Source organism: Procambarus clarkii, chromosome 27 (assembly GCF_040958095.1).
Source record: "Procambarus clarkii isolate CNS0578487 chromosome 27, FALCON_Pclarkii_2.0, whole genome shotgun sequence".
Lineage (NCBI taxonomy): Eukaryota > Metazoa > Arthropoda > Malacostraca > Decapoda > Cambaridae > Procambarus > Procambarus clarkii.
In genome coordinates this window covers 37275115-37294735 of record NC_091176.1, presented here as the reverse complement: position 1 = coordinate 37294735, position 19621 = coordinate 37275115, and the positions used below count along the sequence as shown (strand labels likewise).

The 19621-nt window shown below is 39.7% G+C and overlaps 1 protein-coding gene across 1 annotated transcript; it reads left to right on the top strand.

Moving 5' to 3' along the window:
• The first annotated feature begins 12701 nt into the window (after positions 1-12701).
• Positions 12702-15136, top strand: LOC138369242 (peptidyl-prolyl cis-trans isomerase-like). The gene is made up of 3 exons (XM_069332182.1): positions 12702-12863; positions 12981-13418; positions 15086-15136. Exons 1-3 carry the CDS (start codon positions 12702-12704, stop codon positions 15134-15136), a joined length of 651 nt encoding a protein of 216 aa, XP_069188283.1.
• Positions 15137-19621: the final 4485 nt, after the last annotated feature.

Below are 19621 nucleotides of genomic sequence, written 5' to 3'. Positions count from 1 at the left end.
AATTTCTTAGGCTATTAAAATCAGCTTTTCGAAAATCTGGCACTTTAACAGAATTTTCTCCTACAGGTCTATTCCATTCTATGCTAAATCTGATTACTTTGTGATCACTGTTCCCTAGCTCACTCACTATTTCGATGTCATTAATTTGTGTTTCCCAGTTAGTTAACACTAAATCTAAAATATTATTTTCCCGCGTTGGTTCCTTAATGTGTTGCGTAAGAAAGCAATCGTCAATTAATTCTAGAAAATCTTCTGCTTCACTATTCCCTGTTTTGTTCACCCAGTTTATTCCACTAAAATTAAAGTCACCCATGACATAAATACTGTTAGATCTAGATGCTCTAGACATTTCATTCCATAGAACTTTACATTTATTAGGTTAATTAGGTAAACACAAAAGCTGTGTTTACCTAATTAACCTGCAATGTTAAATGGGATTCCTGTACTGTGTTTTGTGGATTTGTGTGCCCCTTTAGTGACTTGTAGTAGAGGTGGGTAGAAATAGCCTAAGCTACTCTATCCCTTTGAGATGTAATTATTGTCTCAATAAACATACTTGAACTTGAACCGAAACAAGACTTATGAAGTGTTTGCCCCAGGGCCGGATGAAGTGTTTGCCAGGGTGCTTAAAGAATGCAAAGAGGAGCTTTGTGACCCACTGTCAACCATATTTAATAAATCAATAGAGTCAGGCAGAGTGCCAGAGTTTTGGAAAGTTGCTAATGTGATACCAGTTTTTAAGAAAGGAGATAGATCACTTGCGTCTAACTATCGACCAATTAGCCTAACGTCTATTGTGGGAAAGTTACTCGAATCTATAATAGCAAATAAAATTCGTCTTCATCTTGAAAAACATAAATTAATAATTGACTCGCAACATGGTTTTATAAATGGCCGTTCATGTTTAACAAATTTGTTATCTTTTTATTCTAGCATTGTTGAGGCAGTTGATAGTGGTAAGGATTGTGATGTTGTGTACCTTGACTTTAGCAAAGCTTTTGATACAGTGCCATATGAAAGACTGATTAAAAAGTTAGTCTCATGGTATTGGGGGTACTATATTAAGCTGGATTTGGGCATGGCTATACCAAAGGAAACAGCGAATTAGTATAAATGGAGTCAAGTCAGAGTGGGAAAATGTTGTTAGTGGGGTGCTTCAGGGCTCTGTCCTGAACATAAGAACATAAGAACATAAGAACAAAGGTAACTGCAGAAGGCCTATTGGCCCATACGAGGCAGCTCCTATTCTATAACCACCCAATCCCACTCATATACTTGTCCAACCCGTGCTTGAAACAATCGAGGGACCCCACCTCCACAATGTTACGCGGCAATTGGTTCCACAAATCAACAACCCTGTTACTGAACCAGTATTTACCCAAGTCTTTCCTAAATCTAAACTTATCCAATTTATATCCATTGTTTCGTGTTCTGTCCTGTGTTGATACTTTTAATACCCTATTAATATCCCCCCGGTTATGTCCATTCATCCACTTGTAAACCTCTATCATGTCACCCCTAACTCTTCGCCTTTCCAGTGAATGCAACTTAAGCTTTGTTAATCTTTCTTCATATGAAAGATTTCTAATTTGGGGAATTAACTTAGTCATCCTACGCTGGACACGTTCAAGTGAATTTATATCCATTCTATAATATGGCGACCAAAACTGAACTGCATAATCTAAATGGGGCCTAACTAGAGCAAGATATAGCTTGAGAACCACACCAGGTGTCTTGTTACTAACGCTGCGATTAATAAATCCAAGTGTCCGATTTGCCTTATTACGAACATTTATGCATTGATCCTTTTGTTTTAAATTCTTACTAATCATAACTCCCAGATCCCTTTCGCAATCCGACTTCGCAATCACAACACCATCTAGCTCGTATCTTGTAACTCTATCATCATTACCTAACCTCAGAACTTTACATTTATCAGCATTAAACTGCATCTGCCAATCCTTTGACCATTTCAAAACCCTATCTAGATCAACTTGAAGTGATAGTGAGTCCTGGGACCTCTGTTGTTTATAATATATATAAATGATTTAGATTCAGGTTTGAGTAGCAACATTTGCAAATTTGCCGATGATACGAAAATCGGTAGGGAAATTAATTCGGAGGAGGACTCACTATCACTTCAAGTTGATCTAGATAGGGTTTTGAAATGGTCGAAGGATTGCCAGATGCAGTTTAATGCTGATAAATGTAAAGTTCTGAGGTTAGGTAATGACGATAGGGTTACAAGATACGAGCTAGATGGTGTTGAGATTGCGAAGTCGAATTGCGAAAGGGATCTGGGAGTTATGATTAGTAAGAATTTAAAACAAAAGGATCAATGCATAAATGTTCATAATAAGGCAAATCGGACACTTGGATTTATTAACCGCAGCGTTAGTAACAAGACACCTGGTGTGGTTCTCAAGCTATATCTTGCTCTAGTTAGGCCCCATTTAGATTATGCAGTTCAGTTTTGGGCGCCATATTATAGAATGGATATAAATTCACTTGAACGTATCCAACGTAGGAAGACTAAGTTAATTCCCCAAATTAGAAATCTTTCATATGAAGAAAGATTAACAAAGCTTAAGTTGCATTCACTGGAAAGGCGAATAGTTAGGGGTGACATAATAGAGGTTTACAAGTGGGTGAATGGACATAACAAAGGGGATATTAATAGGGTATTAAAAGTATCTACACAAGACAGAACACGAAACAATGGGTATAAATTGGATAAGTTTAGAATTAGGAAAGACTTGGGTAAATACTGGTTCAGTAACAGGGTTGTTGATTTGTGGAACCAATTGCCGCGTAACATTGTGGAGGTGGGGTCCCTCGATTGTTTCAAGCATGGGTTGGACATGTATATGAGTGGGATTGGGTGGTTATAAATAGGAGCTGCCTCGTATGGGCCAACAGGCCTTCTGCAGTTGCCTTTGTTCTCATGTTCTTAAGACATGAAAGAGGCAGCATAATCAATATGAGATCTCATTGTATGTCATGTGATTGCCATTGGAATGTGAAATATTGAATATAATTAATAATTGTGTACTGTATGGGTTTGTGAACACCCTTCAGGGACCTTATATCCCTTTCACTCTCATTCTTTCTTGTTACGCTATTCTCTGCTGTTATGCCATTCTCTGTCTCATTCCCCGTTTTTTCTTATTTTTTAATTTTCAAAATCTCCTTTTCTACTGAACAATATGTTTAACAGATCTCTAACCCTGTCCATTTCAGGACAGAAAAAAAATGTACATAATGGATAACATTGTCTCAATAATGTGGCCACTTCTGTGGTAGAAAATAGTAATGCAAAAATGCACCCCTTTTAACGCTGAGGTCACTTACTTGAGAGAGCGAACTGCTGCCCGGACGGCAATTCTCAGGTCGCTAACCTCCCTTTCTGGAGGAGCCAATCTGCAAGTCCTTCGCACACACTATGTACAGGCAGTCAGATCAGTGATCGATTATGACGCACCTGCACTCACAAATCTATCACACCAACAGTGGAAAAAGCTTGAAGTTGCCCAAAACAATGCAATGAGAGCTGCACTGGGAGCCCCCATGTGGACCAGGCTTGAAACTCTTAGACTGGAGACGGGTTTGCCCTCTCTACAAGAAAGGATATCACAAAGGACAGCTACAAAAATCAGTAAGATAATTATTTCTTCTGATCCAATCCCAGTACGGCAGGCCATTGTGGTTGGACTAGGCCAAAACAATGGAAACTCTTGGGTTGCAAGAGCAGGAAAAGTCCTAAACAGACTACATTTAAAAAACATGATTCTTGATAGAGAGGGTGATCATCCACACCCAAATTACACTCCTTCCGCGCCGTGGGAAGAGCCTACTTTCAAAATAGTAATAGAAAGTCTCCCAATGAAAAAGGCTGCCTATGATCCGACAATCCTAAGGCGCATAATAGAAGAGCAAATGTATAGCATAGCAGTAGCAAGAGCCACCCACCTCTTCACAGACGGATCGGTGGACACAGAAAATGAGAGTGCTGGCGCTGCTCTTTGCACGACCAGCGTACAGGCATATTGGAGACTGGGAGGACTAGTATCATCAACCCAAACTGAGCTGTTTGCCATACAACAGGCATTCGCATATGTGATTGCACAAAACACTCAAAATGCAATCATACACACAGACTCAAAAGCTGCACTTCAAATACTAGGACAAAAACAGTGGAAAGATAATGTGGAAATAATTACCACCATTTTGTATCTTGGAGCAGTCGCTAAAGGCAAAGGACTCAACATAACTTTAAACTGGATCCCATCCCATATTGGAATCCCATTAAATGAAAAAGCTGATGAAATTGCTAAATTCTCATCAGTGATACATAAAACAATTCAACCCAGCCTAGAGAACATAAAAAACATCATCACCAAAAAACTCACATCTCAACAAAGCCTACCTGCACCAGAGAATAGCTGAAGGTTCGCCATCTGCAACATGGTATCTTCAGGCAACCAAATTAGAAAGGTTAAATATCCCAAAAGGAATCCACAGGGAAATAGCAGTTAGGCTATATAGACTACGTCTAGGATACAGATGCAACTGGGAGATTGGTGAACCCCGACAGAGAGAGTGCATCTTCTGCCAAACTGTCACAGAAAAGCCATTACTTCACTATCTTCTGGAATGTGAAGCAACCAATGACCTTAGAAGAGCATTAAGAGTTCCTGAATCATGCAGTGGCCACCCTGAAGCCATCAACACAGCCACTCTCCTGGTCAACAAAGGTGTCCAGCAGCTGGACACCCTCATAAAGACTGTGAAGCAGTATCCTCCCCCGCGATAACAGCTTGATGGTTAAATGCAACCTCAGAATACTGAGAAAAAAAAATTGTACCACTTACGGGCTATTCATGCCCGTGCCACCTCTTGGGTGGCTTAATCTTTATCAATCAATCAATCAATCAATCAATGCACCCCTCCTCCTTTTCGCCCCTGGAATAAATACCACTCCCGGATACTCAACGCCCACTCTGGAGGCAACCTGACCTCAAACCACACGCCCTGTTGAGAACCTTCGGCCGTGGTGATCAACAGTCTTACAGGGGTCCGGGAAAGGAAAGAACGCTTCGATCTACTTCAATATCTAGGTAATACTATACACCCTGCACATTTCAATGGGGTGAGTCTGCACAACCAACTCTTTGGTTGTGCTTATATTTGTATGGGTATTTGCATAATGACCAAACCACACACCACAAGATGAAGAAACGATGAAGTTTCGGTCCACCTTGAACCATTATCAAGTCGTGTTAATGGACCATTATGATGGACCGAAACGTCGTCGTTTCTCCATCTTCTGATGTGTGGTTTGATTATCATATCTTCAACGTTACTGTGACTCATCGTCTGCATATGTATAACAGTAGATCCCGTGGCTCAGTGGTAACACTCGACACGCACTTAGGAAACGAAGTAATTAATTAAACAGAGTGATAAGCCTCTGTTCACCCAGAACAGAGGCGTATCACTCAGTTTAATTAATTAACTTAAGCAAATCTTAAACTACATAAAACAACAACAACACGGTAAAACATTACGGCTATTAATGCCCGTGCCTCCTATGGTCCTATGGTTGGCTTATTCTTAATAAAACAAATCCTCAAGGGCCGTGACGAGGATTCGAACCTACGTCCGGGAGCATCCCAGACGCTGCCTTAATCAACTGAGCTACGACATGGTAAAAAGTGCACTCGAGCTATGTCAATAGGCCGTTCTCCCTCTTCGCCCTTACTTCATTACACACAGAAATCACATGGCGTGATGCATCAAATGAACATCATTTTGTTCATTTGATGCATCATGCCATTGTGGTTTCTGTGTGTTAATCCTAATCAACCAATCACGGTAAAACTTGGTGGCCTGAAGATACCATATTGCAGAAACCTTCAAGGCAAACCTTCTGCAACTATTTGTTGTAGATGGGCTTTGTTGAGGTGTGAGAGTTTTTTGGTGAGTGTGGTTTTTATGTACCCTAGGCTGGGTTGGACTGTTTTGTGGATTACTGGATGATAAGTTGACAATTTTGAAGTTTCATCGGCTTTTTCATTTATGGGATTCCAACATGGGATGGGATGTATTTCTGGGTTATATTACATAAGAACATAAGAACAAAGGTAATTGCAGAAGGCCTATTGGCCCATATGAGGCAGCTCCTATTTATAACCACCCAATCCCACTCATATGTATGTCCAACCCACGCTTGAAACAATCGAGGGACCCCTCCTCCACCACGTTACTCGGTAATTGGTTCGACAAATCAACAACCCTGTTACCGAACCAGTATTTACCCAAGTCCTTCCTAAATCCAAACTAGTCCAATTTGTACCTATTGTTTCGTGTTCTGTCTTGTGTTGATACTTTTAATAACCTATAATATTCCCTTTATGTCCATTCATCCACATGTAAACCTCTATCATGTCTCCCCTAACTCTTCGCCTTTCCAGTGCATGTAATTTAAGCTTTGTTAATCTTTCATCATATGAAAAATTTCTAATTTGGGGAATTAACTTAGTCATCCTACGCTGGACACATTCAAGTGAATTTATATCCATTCTATAATACGGCGACCAAAACTGAACTGCATAATCTAAATGGGGCCAGAGCAAGATATAGCTGAAGAACCACACCAGGTGTCTTGCTACTAACGCTTCGATTAATAAATCCCAGTGTCCTATTTGCCTTATTACGAACATTCATGCATTGATCCTTTTGTTTTAAATTCTTACTAATCATAACTCCCAGATCCCTTCCGCAATCGATTGCGAAAGGGATCTTTCACCGATTGCTTTGAAATTTTGACAACATTCCATTTGAACACGCACGTGTTTTTGTATTCATACTATATAGATGCAACACCTGTGACAGGCAAGAACATGTCTTTTTTTTAAACAGCACCATCAGTTGCACGTAATAACACACTCTATACTACATATATTAAGATACCATTTCAATGTTTCCGATTGCATTGATAAATATAATTTTCATTGATTTCGATTTATTTTCATTTAGATTTAATTATTTTGTGACATTTCGTTGGAATTGAGCTGCATTTTAAAATGAACGGAATTTAACAAATTAACATATAAATAATGGAATTTAACAAAATGAACGGAATTTACCATACCATTAATTTTGTTATTATATGTATAGATGCCACATCTATCACAGGTAAAATTTTTCTTAAAAAAAACAGCACCATCGGTTGCATGTAAGAGCAACACACACGCTATATTAAATATGTTACGATTCCATTTCCATGTTTCCGATTGCAATGACAAATTGAATTTTCATAGATTTCCATTAATTTAAAGTTTGATTGAATTATTGTTTGACATTGCGTTGGCATTGCGTAAACAACACAATTGAGCTGTGTTGTTTACCATACCGTTCATTTCGTGAGTGTAGTTTATTTTTTATTTTTCATTGTTTTTCATTTATTTTTTTAACCAATTTTCTTATATTTCACTGATGGGAACATCAGATCATTTGATGTTCCCAATTTTCTGATGGAAAATCAGAACATTAGGGAATACATCAAACGCAGGAGTGGGGAATGGTGGGGAGGATGAGGGAAAAGAAGTGGGGGATTCGGAGCCGGTCGGCCGAGCGGACAGCACGCTAGACTTGTGGTCCTGGGTTCGATCCCGGGCGCCGGCGAGAAACAATGGGCAGAGTTTCTTTAACCCTATGCCCCTGTTACCTAGCAGTAAAATAGGTACCTGGGTGTTAGTCAGCAGTCACGGGCTGCTTCCTGGGGTTGGAGGCCTGATCGGCCGCGGACCTCTGCATTAACCCACTTGGCCACGATAGGACTCCTAGTTATGCCCACCCTCCTTACTCCAGCCGCACCACAATTCAACAACAATAGTTTACCATGCCTACAAATTTACTTTTATTTATTTTTCCCCAAAAGTTTTAGGGGTTGGCGGAAAACATTTAGTTATCTGATCCTTAAATACATATTTTGTTTTTTCTCCTAACAGGTAATACTGCTTCTAGTCTCTGCTCGACTACCAAGGACGATAACAAACACAACTGCTGCCCATTGAAAATGGTAAGGAGTTATTTTACTGTCTTTACCCAGTCATGATGAGGGCATTAATGATGGTGTTGTCTTTACCCAGTCATGATGAGGGCATTAATGATGGTGTTGTCTTTACCCAGTCATGATGAGGGCATTAATGATGGTGTTGTCTTTACCCAGTCATGATGAGGGCATTAATGATGGTGTTGTCTTTACCCAGTCAATGTGTTAGTGATGGTGTTGTCACTATCTAGTGAAGGTGTCGGCATTAATAACGGGTGTTCTCAGTAACCTGTGGCTGTTCGGAATAACCATGAGCAAGGCGTGTTAACCGGGAGCAGGAGGATGAGCCCAAAAAAGAAAACTCCCTTAAAAACAGCCGGAGTCTCATTGCGTTATAACTCTCTTAATGCTATCTGACCTCAAATCAAAATGTTTATTTAGGTAAGGTACATACATAAAAGGGATTTTACAAAGAGTGATGGATTTATAGTTAGGGCTAGTACATACAATGCCTAAAGCCACTATTACGCAGAGCGTTTCGGGCATAAAAATCTTAAATGACTAAAGCTTAATACTAATTGAGCATAAAGAGTAAAATGAAAACATGGAATGAAAACATAGCTGAAAAAGCAGCACAAATACAATTCTGTCGACAAACAGCGCTCTTGTATAAAACAAACATTGGATGACATTAGAGGGGTAAGGTAGGTTACAGGGAATTTATTAGGTATAGATTCGTTTTTATCTTAAACTGGTTAAGAGAGGTACAGTCTTTAACATGGTTGGGAAGGTCATTCCACAATCTGGGTCCCTTGATTTGTAGAGCATTTCTAGTTTGATTAAGTCGTACTCTAGGAATATAAAAACTGTATTTATTTCTGGTGTGGTGGTCATGGGTTCTGTTACAACCTTCAATGCAGCTTTTGAGGTCAGGATTGACATTACAGTTCAGCGTTTTATATATGTATAATACACATGAGAGAATGTGCAGTGACTTAATACCTAACATATTCAGAGATTTGAGTAGGGGTACCGAGTGATGTCTGGGGCCAGAGTGGGATATTGTCCTAATAGCAGCTTTGTGTTGAGTAATTAGAGGACGTAAATGATTTTGGGTAGTAGAACCCCAAGCACAAATACCATAGATGAGATATGGATAGACGAGGGAGTAATAGAGAGTCACCAGGGCAGGGCGGGGTACATAATATTTGATCTTAGAAAGAATACCAACAATTTTTGAAACTTTTTTTGATATATTTAGAATGTGGCCCTGGAAATTCAGCTTGTGGTCAATGAGAATGCCAAGGAATTTGTCATCTAATTTGTTTCAAATTTGGGTATTGTTTATTTTGAGATTTATTTGATTAGAGGTTTTATTGCCAAACAGAATATAGAAAATTTTGTCAATGTTAAGGGTGAGTTTGTTGGCAAATAGCCAAAGGTGGACTTTATTTAGCTCAGTATTTACTGTGGCATTTAAAGCAAGGGGGTCAGAACTGGAGTAAATGAAGGTTGTGTCGTCAGCAAATAGAATTGGTTTCCGCCAGGAACTCACACACACTACTAGAGGTGAGGAGGGGAGGTAGAGAAGAACCCTGACACAGCCAGGTACCCGGTCTAGAATGCAATAAAGCATTTATTTGTAAATGCAATACCAATATCTATTTACACATCAACGTAACTATGCCCTGTTTTCCACAGGATTACCACAAGCCAGAGGAGTGTTCAGTCTGTCTTATCAGTTTTGATGATGATGTACGGCCTCGCTCAGTGCCGTGTGGGCACACATTCTGCTCCCAGTGTGTTAACAAAGCTATTAAGAATGGTCAGCTGGCGTGTCCCATTTGCCGCACCCAGCACAGTGCCTCGGCTGCTTCTCGGTTCCCTATAAATTATGGTATGGAGGCCTTTGTTAGGAAACTAAAACACCACCAGCTTATGGCAATGGGAACTCAAACTGGAGTCGCCAGGAAGAAGTTGCGTTCTGTGGTGAAGGAGCAGAAGAGCAGCATCAGCAGCGTCATTATTGAGTGTGAGGAGGTACTGTCCCAACTGGGTGAATACCGGGGACAGCTGAATGACTGGAAGACTCGACACCTTCAACTCCAGGAGAGACTGGTAGAGCAGAACAAGGCCGTAATGAAGCTCTTAGAACAGGAGGATGACTGCGTGGTGGCTATGACATCACGGGGAGAGGAAGAGAAGACTCGGCTGCAGGCCATGTTGGTGAACCTTGACACAGTCAACGCTATAGACAACGCCGACACAATCATAGACGCAGCTGAAAAGTGCAATGTGGAGGTACAACATTGGTCCCAGAAGTGCCAGGCGCTCTTCCCGGATGTCAACACTGTGCATACCTCAGTGAAGGTATGTACTGAAGGTCACATAGTTCTCACTCAACTGAGTATAGTTTTGTCTGTGTATAAACACTTGATGCAGAGAACCACCAAGATCAAACTACACTTTATAATACGAGAACAATTTGCTCCAACAAGTGAAATATTTTCTTATAATGAAATCTACTTTCATCTTGGAGTTTCTGTACACTGTGGTGAGTATTCAGTGTTCTCAGCCTTCACCATTAATGTTTGTGTTGGTAATGACAGGTGCAGGAGACCATCAGGAAGGCCCTGGATATTATGATGACCACAGCGGCAGGTACCACAGCAGGTCCCGTTCACCTGGGAGACTCAGCCAACAACATCATGAGTAAAGTTCAAGATATCACTGGAGAGATCATGAAGCAAATAACTGAAAGTTTATAATTTTTTTACATTCCTCTTTCCTTTTCATAGGGTAGATTGACGGCATTGGATAGTGACATTCCTTTCAGTTATATTGCTTTCCAGTTGACCATTTAACAGGTTAAGTCATCATATGGTTCCTTGCATTATAGGCCAGCCATAAAATCACTTTCATATTATTCTCACAGTCAATATAACTGAAACTTTCAGTGAACGAAGTTTCCTTCACTGGAGAAATTTTCCAGAATCCTCTTATTAACCGTTATCATTTTTTTCCGTTATACACCGAACACAGTGCCTTCCATCAGTTACAATGTTCCGAGGAATGTTATACACTGACCCCAAGGCCTTCCACCAGTTACAATATTCTGAGGAATGTTATACACTGACCACAAGGCTTTCCACCAGTTACCATATTCCGAGGAATGTTATACACTGACCACAAAACCTTCCACCAGTTACAATATTCTGAGGAATGTTATACACTGATCACAAGGCCTTCCACCAGTTACAATATTATGAGGAATGTTTGAAATTAAGGGGTCCAGTTCCGGAATGGTTGGGCGCATTTCTCATCACCTATTGTCTCTGTTCATACATCAGTACAGCAGTAAGTAGGTACTCAGGAGTTAGTCAGCTTGTCATGGAGTTGAATCCTGGGCGGTGTCAGTGATTCGACCTTGGTGAGGGGTGGGTGTGGGACCTACACCCAAGCTGCCTGTCCCCAACACAATGAATTATAATAATAATAATAATAATAATAATAATATGTCTAGAACTATTAACTTCCTCCTGGAGGTATTTTGAAGTTCCTCACTCACCCTGTTGATAGTCTTTTCTCGTTCCCATGTTTCGCTGAACATGATAGTGATGATGGGATTTCCAATCATTTTGGCGCATACGATGCATCAAATCTATTCACTAGTTCTGGCCTAGTGAGTGTAGAAGCAAATTAAACTCTTGACATTGTTTTGAAGGGGGCCGAGGGGATAGGGGCCAGTTCCTGTGTTCTGTACACTATTATTTCATACGTTGCTCCTTTGGCCTCGTGCCTGCTTGTCGCTGGAGACGTATAGGGTTAGTTCTGCCACACTGAGTTGAGTGAAGGACTATGCCCTATCCTCCTCCCACTATCTTCATCACCTTCCCTAGTCGTTTCTATTTTATTTTGGTCTGCGTTTCTTAATTTCTTTAGTTTTACTCTCTCGGTTCTATCTTTTTTTTTTGTCTCTTCACTGTGAGGTAATCATCCAGACGATTTAATTATGTGTACGTTTGAGCATTTTCTCTCTATGCCCCAGACTTAAGATGGTTATGCTTACCAATTTTGCTTCAGGCTTACCTTCCCTCCCTACCTGGGAAATGCTCACATCGTCCTCTTTGCCTATTAGCTTTTATATCATTTCCTCAATATTTTGCTGATCTAATTTACCATCTGGTTTACTAAAGTTTCTTATGAGATTATTTTTCACCCCTTTCTCCAACGCTTCTTGGTCTGTCTCCAGAGCTTTTGAGATCCCCCTCACCTACATCTTCCTGATTCTCCAGGTTTGCTGTCGGTATCATGCTTACAAACTCGTTTTGTAATATTTGTTGATCCTGTAAATCCTTCATCAGAATCTTCAGAGCAACTTCGGATCGTAATTTTTGTCCGTTTTATTCACATACCTCTTTACCTCTTTATTCTCCTCCAATGTTACAGCATTTTACTCCATGGAAGTGCTTTGTTTATTCTATTTACCATTTGCTCTGATGCAGGAACTGATGCAGGTTGCATGCATCACAAATGGCTCATAATGGGGAAGACAATGTTCACACAAATTAATGGGGCTGACAATTTCAACCCCCTCCCCTGCTAATGGGGCTGACAATGTCCACAGGTTGAGGACCTCCGCAGGATGAGGGAGCCCGTCAAGAGGCTGGTGGAGGCTGGCCGGGTGTTGGCCATCCAGGACGAACAAGATGGCCGCCGCTCCGCCAGAATAACTCTACAAGACGGACAGCTCTACCTCCACCCACTCCTGCGTCAGCCCACGCCCGTCCACGCCTACACCCTCCAGGTAATTTTTTTACACCCACTTGACTTTACTGATATTACTGACTACTGAGTTTAGATAACTAGCATGATATAAATCTATTATACAGATATCAGAATGATTTTAATTAATTTTGTGCAGGAGAGTGAGGTTGTGGGCGTACTGGACCCCTCGTGCACCCTGGCGTTCCTTGACCTGGGATGGGCGGGGTCAACGAGAGGACGGGTCATCATCCGGCTGACCCCTGACACTCCGCTGGCCAGACAGTTTGTGTTGTTGTGTAGGGGCCAGCGGGGCCACACCTACCGCAACACTAACCTGTTGCGGGTTGGGGACAAGGGCCTGCCGGGGGAGCGTGTGTTGGGCGGAGACTACGAGAGTAATGATGGTACAGGGGGAGACCCACTGCTGCCTAACCTCCAGGGGCAGTACCGGTGGTCAGGCCGGGCAGGAGCTGTCTGGAGTGGGTGGCCGCGGTGGAGTACTAAGAGTGCTCAGTTCGTCATCACCACCAGGGACTGGCAGGATGGTTCTCATTTGCCATGTGCCTTCGGTGTGGTGGTGAGTGGTCTGGATGTGGTGAGGGCAGCAGTCAACCACATTAACATCAGGGAGGTGACTGTGGTGTTGTGCTGCCACTATAGTTCACTGTACCATCACCCATTACTACTGTAGTGCTGTGTTACCACTCTAGTTCACTGTGCCACCACCATAACTTCTGTGGTGTTGTGTTGCCAATCTAGTTCATTGTATCACCATCCATGACCATCATTACTGTGTTGGTGTTCTGCCATTGAAGTTCACTGTACCACCATCCATCACCATCACTACTGTGGTATTGGGACAGTAAACAACACCAGTTTACTGGGTGTGGGTAACACAAAATAATAAATCAGAAATAATTTCATAGCACATTAATCACTTCCGGGCTAATGATTCCTGATTCAATAAAACTGCACAATTGGCTTTTAATATGATTACTTGACTTCTAAGACACACTTATCAACAAATAAGTACAATAACAAAAAACATAGAGACTAAACTACGAATGCATCCAGCCAGAACAAACACATCTCAGCTACTGACTCGCCCTGCACTCCTCCCACACACAGACGCTTCTCTCAATCATTGTGATTAGACAAGTCTAACAAGAAATCTGAACTTAATTAACAAACTCACTACATATGGAAGTAATCACTCATAAACAGGTAAAATCATAAGTATGTAATATATTGTACAATCTTGAAAATAACTCAGTAATAAAGAGTTTCACAAAGAAAAATAATACATGCTTTAACATAATACAAAATTGGCAACAGTGATCTGCACCATCAATTTCGTCTCCTCACACATCCTGCACAGGTCCACTTATCATGCCCGCTCATGACCACATCGTATACAATATGATACAATACACTATAATGTACAATATACTGTAAGACAATACTATAATATAATACGTTTGCATAAAAAGTCAATATGCAAATAACCATGTATATCACAACTGAGGTGAGATGAATATAATATTCTGCATATGTAATTATCAGTGAGAATAAGGTAAATACCTGGTTCATAACATCCCTGCTTCTCCCAGAAGAAAAATAAAATAAATTGAAGATTGATTGTATGTTTTTTACTAAAAACAAGTACAGTAGTTAGTACTCAACCACTACGGATGAATGCACAAAAAACAAAACATAAGGAAACCACTACAATATGTGACAATATTCCAAAATTAGGGTATATCAGTTTGGATTCCTCTGTATAAAGCATTTAAAATCACATTATACCTACCAGGAATATGTTTAGTCATTAAGTTGAATTCCTGCAGAATTAAAAACGATCATAGGATTCTCTGTTTTTACACTTTAACTAATTAATAAAAATTAGACGATTATGCTCTGTAAACACTACTACTGTATTACCTGACAGGTAAGTTTCAAATTTCTTACAAGCCAAAACTTAATTTCTTTTAAGGAAAAGTGATTCCTTCTCCACAACACTTCAAACAATTTCTGTAAACCTGAATTATGATCGTCCCAAAAATTACTATAAATTACAATGTTGTACAAATATGCTCTGCAATTTGGATCTACTTTTAGCTAGGTATTCATTAACTTCTGAAAAGTTGAAGAAGCATTTTTTTAAACCAAATGACATAACATTAAATTCATAAGTTCCATCAGAAGTTATTAAATCTGGTACTTCACTAGCTCTTTCAGTTAATGGTATCTGATATTTCTTAGAAAGAACTAGCAAACAAGGAGACCTCCAAGAACTTTGGCTTGGAGGAATAAATCTATGTTGCAGTAGAAAATCCACTTCCTGTTGGATGATACGTTTCTTCTCTAGTCACTCGATTAGGATGCAGTCGGATTGAAGTGGAATCGAGCATTTGGACATGATGGTCAAAGAGATGAGTTTGAGTAGGTACTTCCCCAAACAGGCTGGAATACGTCCCTAACAGGACCTGGACATCATGCTTCTCATCCTACAAATAACATAGCATCTCTTCTCTGGAACTGAAATTGAAACAAGATGAATTAACATTTTCCCCACACTAAGTTCTTCCTTAAGTGTTAACTCTCCATGATGAAAAGAATCCACAATATTTGGCCAGCAATAAGCCTTCAACCGGTTTAAGTGCACAGTCATCGACTGTGTGGAATGCTGTGTATTACACACTTTATATGAAAGATTCCCCAGTCTCTCAATAACTTTGTTCGATCCCTCAACCTTGTGGGACATGGAAGTCCCAATACGAGGTTTTAATACTAACACCACATCACCAATCTTTAAAGTCCTGAGTTTTGCTTTGAATTTCTTATCACGTCGCTGCTTCATCACCTACCGAACTTCTCACAAATACTGTAAAGACAACTCTTTCGTACAACACAGTTTACTTCTCACATCATTCAGGGATCTGCGATCTGCCTAACTAACACATTCCTAAGCATTTTCTCATGAAGCATTTTTAACGGATCTCTTACCTGGTGTCCAAAAACAAGATCAAAAGGTGAACGATTCAGGGTAGTTTGCAGCTCTTCCCTTGCTGCAAATAAGACAAAACGTAGGATTTCTTCCCAATATCTGGGAGAATTCTCCCCTCTAGTATTCAACGTCTGTTTTAAAGTTTGGTGGAAACTTTCAACTCCACCTTGACTTTGCGGATTGTTACGAATCATTATTCTTCATTCTAACATGGACCATAATAAAGCATTTTTGTTTCTAAGTTCATTCCTCAGTTATTTGAAAATTGATAGTACATCTTATTGTTTTCCTGAATATTTTGTCTGAGTTAACTGTAGCATGTTGAAGTATGCCAGTATTATATATTTCTTTGTTGTTACTGCATGTTTATTCATGTGAATGGAGACAGTGGCATCTAGTGGGGTTGGGGAGGGGGAAGGGGCTGCCCCATATTTTAAATCTTCACTGATGTTTGCATTGTATCATTTTAGTCCATGATTAAACCCCTGTAATTATTATTTGTTTTTTTATGTACATTTTTTAATTACACCTTATTAGAGTTAAATTCATATTCTTTAATTTTTAATTATGTTTATAAGTATTGCTCTCGGCTAGCAGAGCATCTGAGAGTTTTCTTGTGGGTGTTAATTGGTAATGTTTAGACGAGACGTTTGGTAGGCATTGTGTTTGCCAGTAGTGTGGGTCAAGTTGAATGAGGTGGACCTGTAATTATGAGAATTCAATATTGCCTGTTATTGATCGGTAACATACCTAACTATCTGGTTGGACCATTATTTGAATAACCTTTATTCATTTAATATTAATCAAATAATCAGTGCTTATTATTTGTAATTACACCGCATTATTTGATGTAAAGAGTTCTGGTTATTCTTGACTACCTGTGTTTATTTTATATGTTTATGTTTTTTTATTCTTTGTTACCTCTTCATGAAGTATAATGATGTGTTTGTGAAACAGTCGTTTATTTTCACCTCTTGACAGTTGATATTGGCAATGCCGCAAATACTAATTAATTAATACGACTGTAAGGCACATAAACCTTACCCATATATCAGGGGACCATAACATGGATGATACGGTTTAGAGAATTTATGCTCGATCCCTAAAGATTCCCAAAAAGTGTTAAATACTTCAGAGCAAAAACTGCTATCATTATCTGTCTGAATGACGCAATACATACCAAATAATGAGAAAATCCATTCCAAGTGCCTTACAAGTGTTTTAGTCTTAGTATTACATTGAGCATAAACTTCTGGAAATCTAGTAGTCATACACATTAAGGTAAACATAAACATATTGCCAGATCTAGTTCTGGGGTAAATGGACCTACACAATCCATAATCAAATGTGAAAAAGACTCCTCTGGCACAACAATAGATTGCAATGGTGCTCTCGGAACAGTCTGGTTAGGTTAACTCACAGTTTGACATACTAGAGAGGTGTGACAATACCTGACCACATCTTTCTTCAATTTCGGCCAGTAGAAGAATTTATATGTTTTATGATACATACTAGTGATACCTTGGTGACCTCCCATAGGATCATCGTGTGCAGCTTACAAGACTTGCTCACGATAATCACTGGGGACAACACGTTGAATTCTAATCTCATCCTTTAGGTCTCCATCGTCCTAAGGGGAAACCCATACTTTCCTCCAATGTATCTACAGTAGCAGCCGCTTCCGCACAATACCCAGATAAACTAGGATCAGTACTCTGCAACTTACTCAAGGTCAATGACTAAAACAACTGGAGTGAGTGGGCAAGTAACTGGTACACTGACCTCCTCTTCTGACTTGGTTAGTATAGATCGAGGTCAAGGTGCCAGACTAACTCTCGTCATCTGACCTAGTCATAAATGAATCAACAAGTTCCACCTCCCACTCCCTGTCTGAAAGGGTTCTGGCTTTTGGAACATCCACCTTGGTAGTAGCAGGATTAACATCACTCTTCTAACCCACTGACCTCGTCACAACACATGCATGGTAAATGACACCATCCTCTGCATCTGGTTGAGCCAGTACACATTCAGAGTTAGTTAACATAATAGGGAACTCTGTGCCTACAACTTGGCGATTGGCGATATTACACACAATATTATCAACCTTAGGAATAGACAACTGCTTACTTTCTCCGGCAGTGCACCAACCTGGCGTAAAAGTTGATTCAAGGCTAAATTTAATTAAAGATACTTGTTGGACACTACCCACAATTCCTAAAAGTAACACCTACTCACTAGAATCCTTTGTCCTAACATCAGATAAAACATTGTGGGAAATTAAGAAAGGTTTAAATTCAGTCATCCAATGGAGAGTGACTGTGACACAGTTAGAATTATTAACTTGCAATCCTTTTCTCATGATTAAACCTGTAGGTCTTAACTCAGGGTGCAAAGTAAAACAAGAACTTACTAAATGACCTATTCTCTTACAATGAGAACAATATTTGCCAGTGGTCAACCCTGTTGATTTAACTGCAGGTTTATGAATTACAATTTTGCCGTTTTGCAACTGAGTATTCTCAAACTTAGGTTTAGCAGGAGAAGAAATCTTTTTTTACATTTTATTTTGCTTAAAGGACTAAATGTGGTCCGTTACTACAGTAAAGTATGGTTCTGGGACTGCAATGGCATTGGTCGTGGTGACTTGTAGCGATTCAGGCTACTGGTCCCTGACTATCCACTGAAGCCCATAGAAACATCTCGGCTAATACTAATTGTACCAAGTTCAATCTTCGATTTATATAGTCAGATGAATTCTCCTTAATGCTTGGTTGCTGGAGATTTATATTCAGCTGACAAATTTGATTTATTAGTATTGATTGTTGGCATGCATAAGCTTCTTCAGGTTTTAGACTGATGAGTAAATGGCCTTCTGCTGACCTTAACCATTGAACTGCGCATGGCGTATATATACGTCATGAGTAACATGTCCCACGGAGCCCATGGCATATATATATATATATATATATATATATATATATATATATATATATATATATATATATATATATATATTTTTTTTTAAATATAGAAGGGGTACCATCTCTGGTGCAAGTGTAGGGACCCATAGCCTCGGAGAAGAAAATAAAGAGTACTCAGAGAAGACCTTGTGGATCCTCACTGAACACTTTGATATTTTCTTCTCCTACCACCCCTATTCTTTTGTTAAGTGTGTATATTTATCTAACTTTATTTGAAAATGTCATTACACAAAAAAAATATATTATATATATATATATATATATATATATATATATATATATATATATATATATATATATAATATATATATATATATATATATATATATATATATATATATATATATATATATATATATATATATATATATAACTGAAAACTCACACCCCAGAAGTGACTCGAACCCATACTCCCAGGAGCAACGCAACTGGTATGTACAAGACGCCTTAATCCACTTGACCATCACGACCGGACATAATGAGGTGATAGCCGAAGCTATTTGAACCACCCCACCGCCGGCACTCGGATGGTAATCTTGGGCATAGCATTTTACCAAATCACCTCATTCTTTGGGGCACACGTGAGGAACACAAATGCGAACAAGCCTGAATGGTCCCCAGGACAATATGCAACTGAAAACTCACACCCCAGAAGTGACTCGAACCCATACTCCCAGGAGCAACGCAACTGGTATGTACAAGACGCCTTAATCCACTTGACCATCACGACCGGACATAATGAGGTGATAGCCGAAGCTATTTGAACCACCCCACCGCCGGCACTCAGATGGTAATCTTGGGCATAGCATT

Bases quoted from the DNA above. Each gene is read 5' to 3' on its own strand.
- LOC138369242 (XM_069332182.1), top strand. From the start codon at position 12,702: ATGAGGGAGCCCGTCAAGAGGCTGGTGGAGGCTGGCCGGGTGTTGGCC. The intron at 12,864-12,980 runs GTAATTTTTTTA...AATTTTGTGCAG, and splicing joins TCCACGCCTACACCCTCCAG to GAGAGTGAGGTTGTGGGCGT. The intron at 13,419-15,085 runs GTGAGGGCAGCA...GATATTTCTTAG, and splicing joins TGGTGAGTGGTCTGGATGTG to AAAGAACTAGCAAACAAGGA.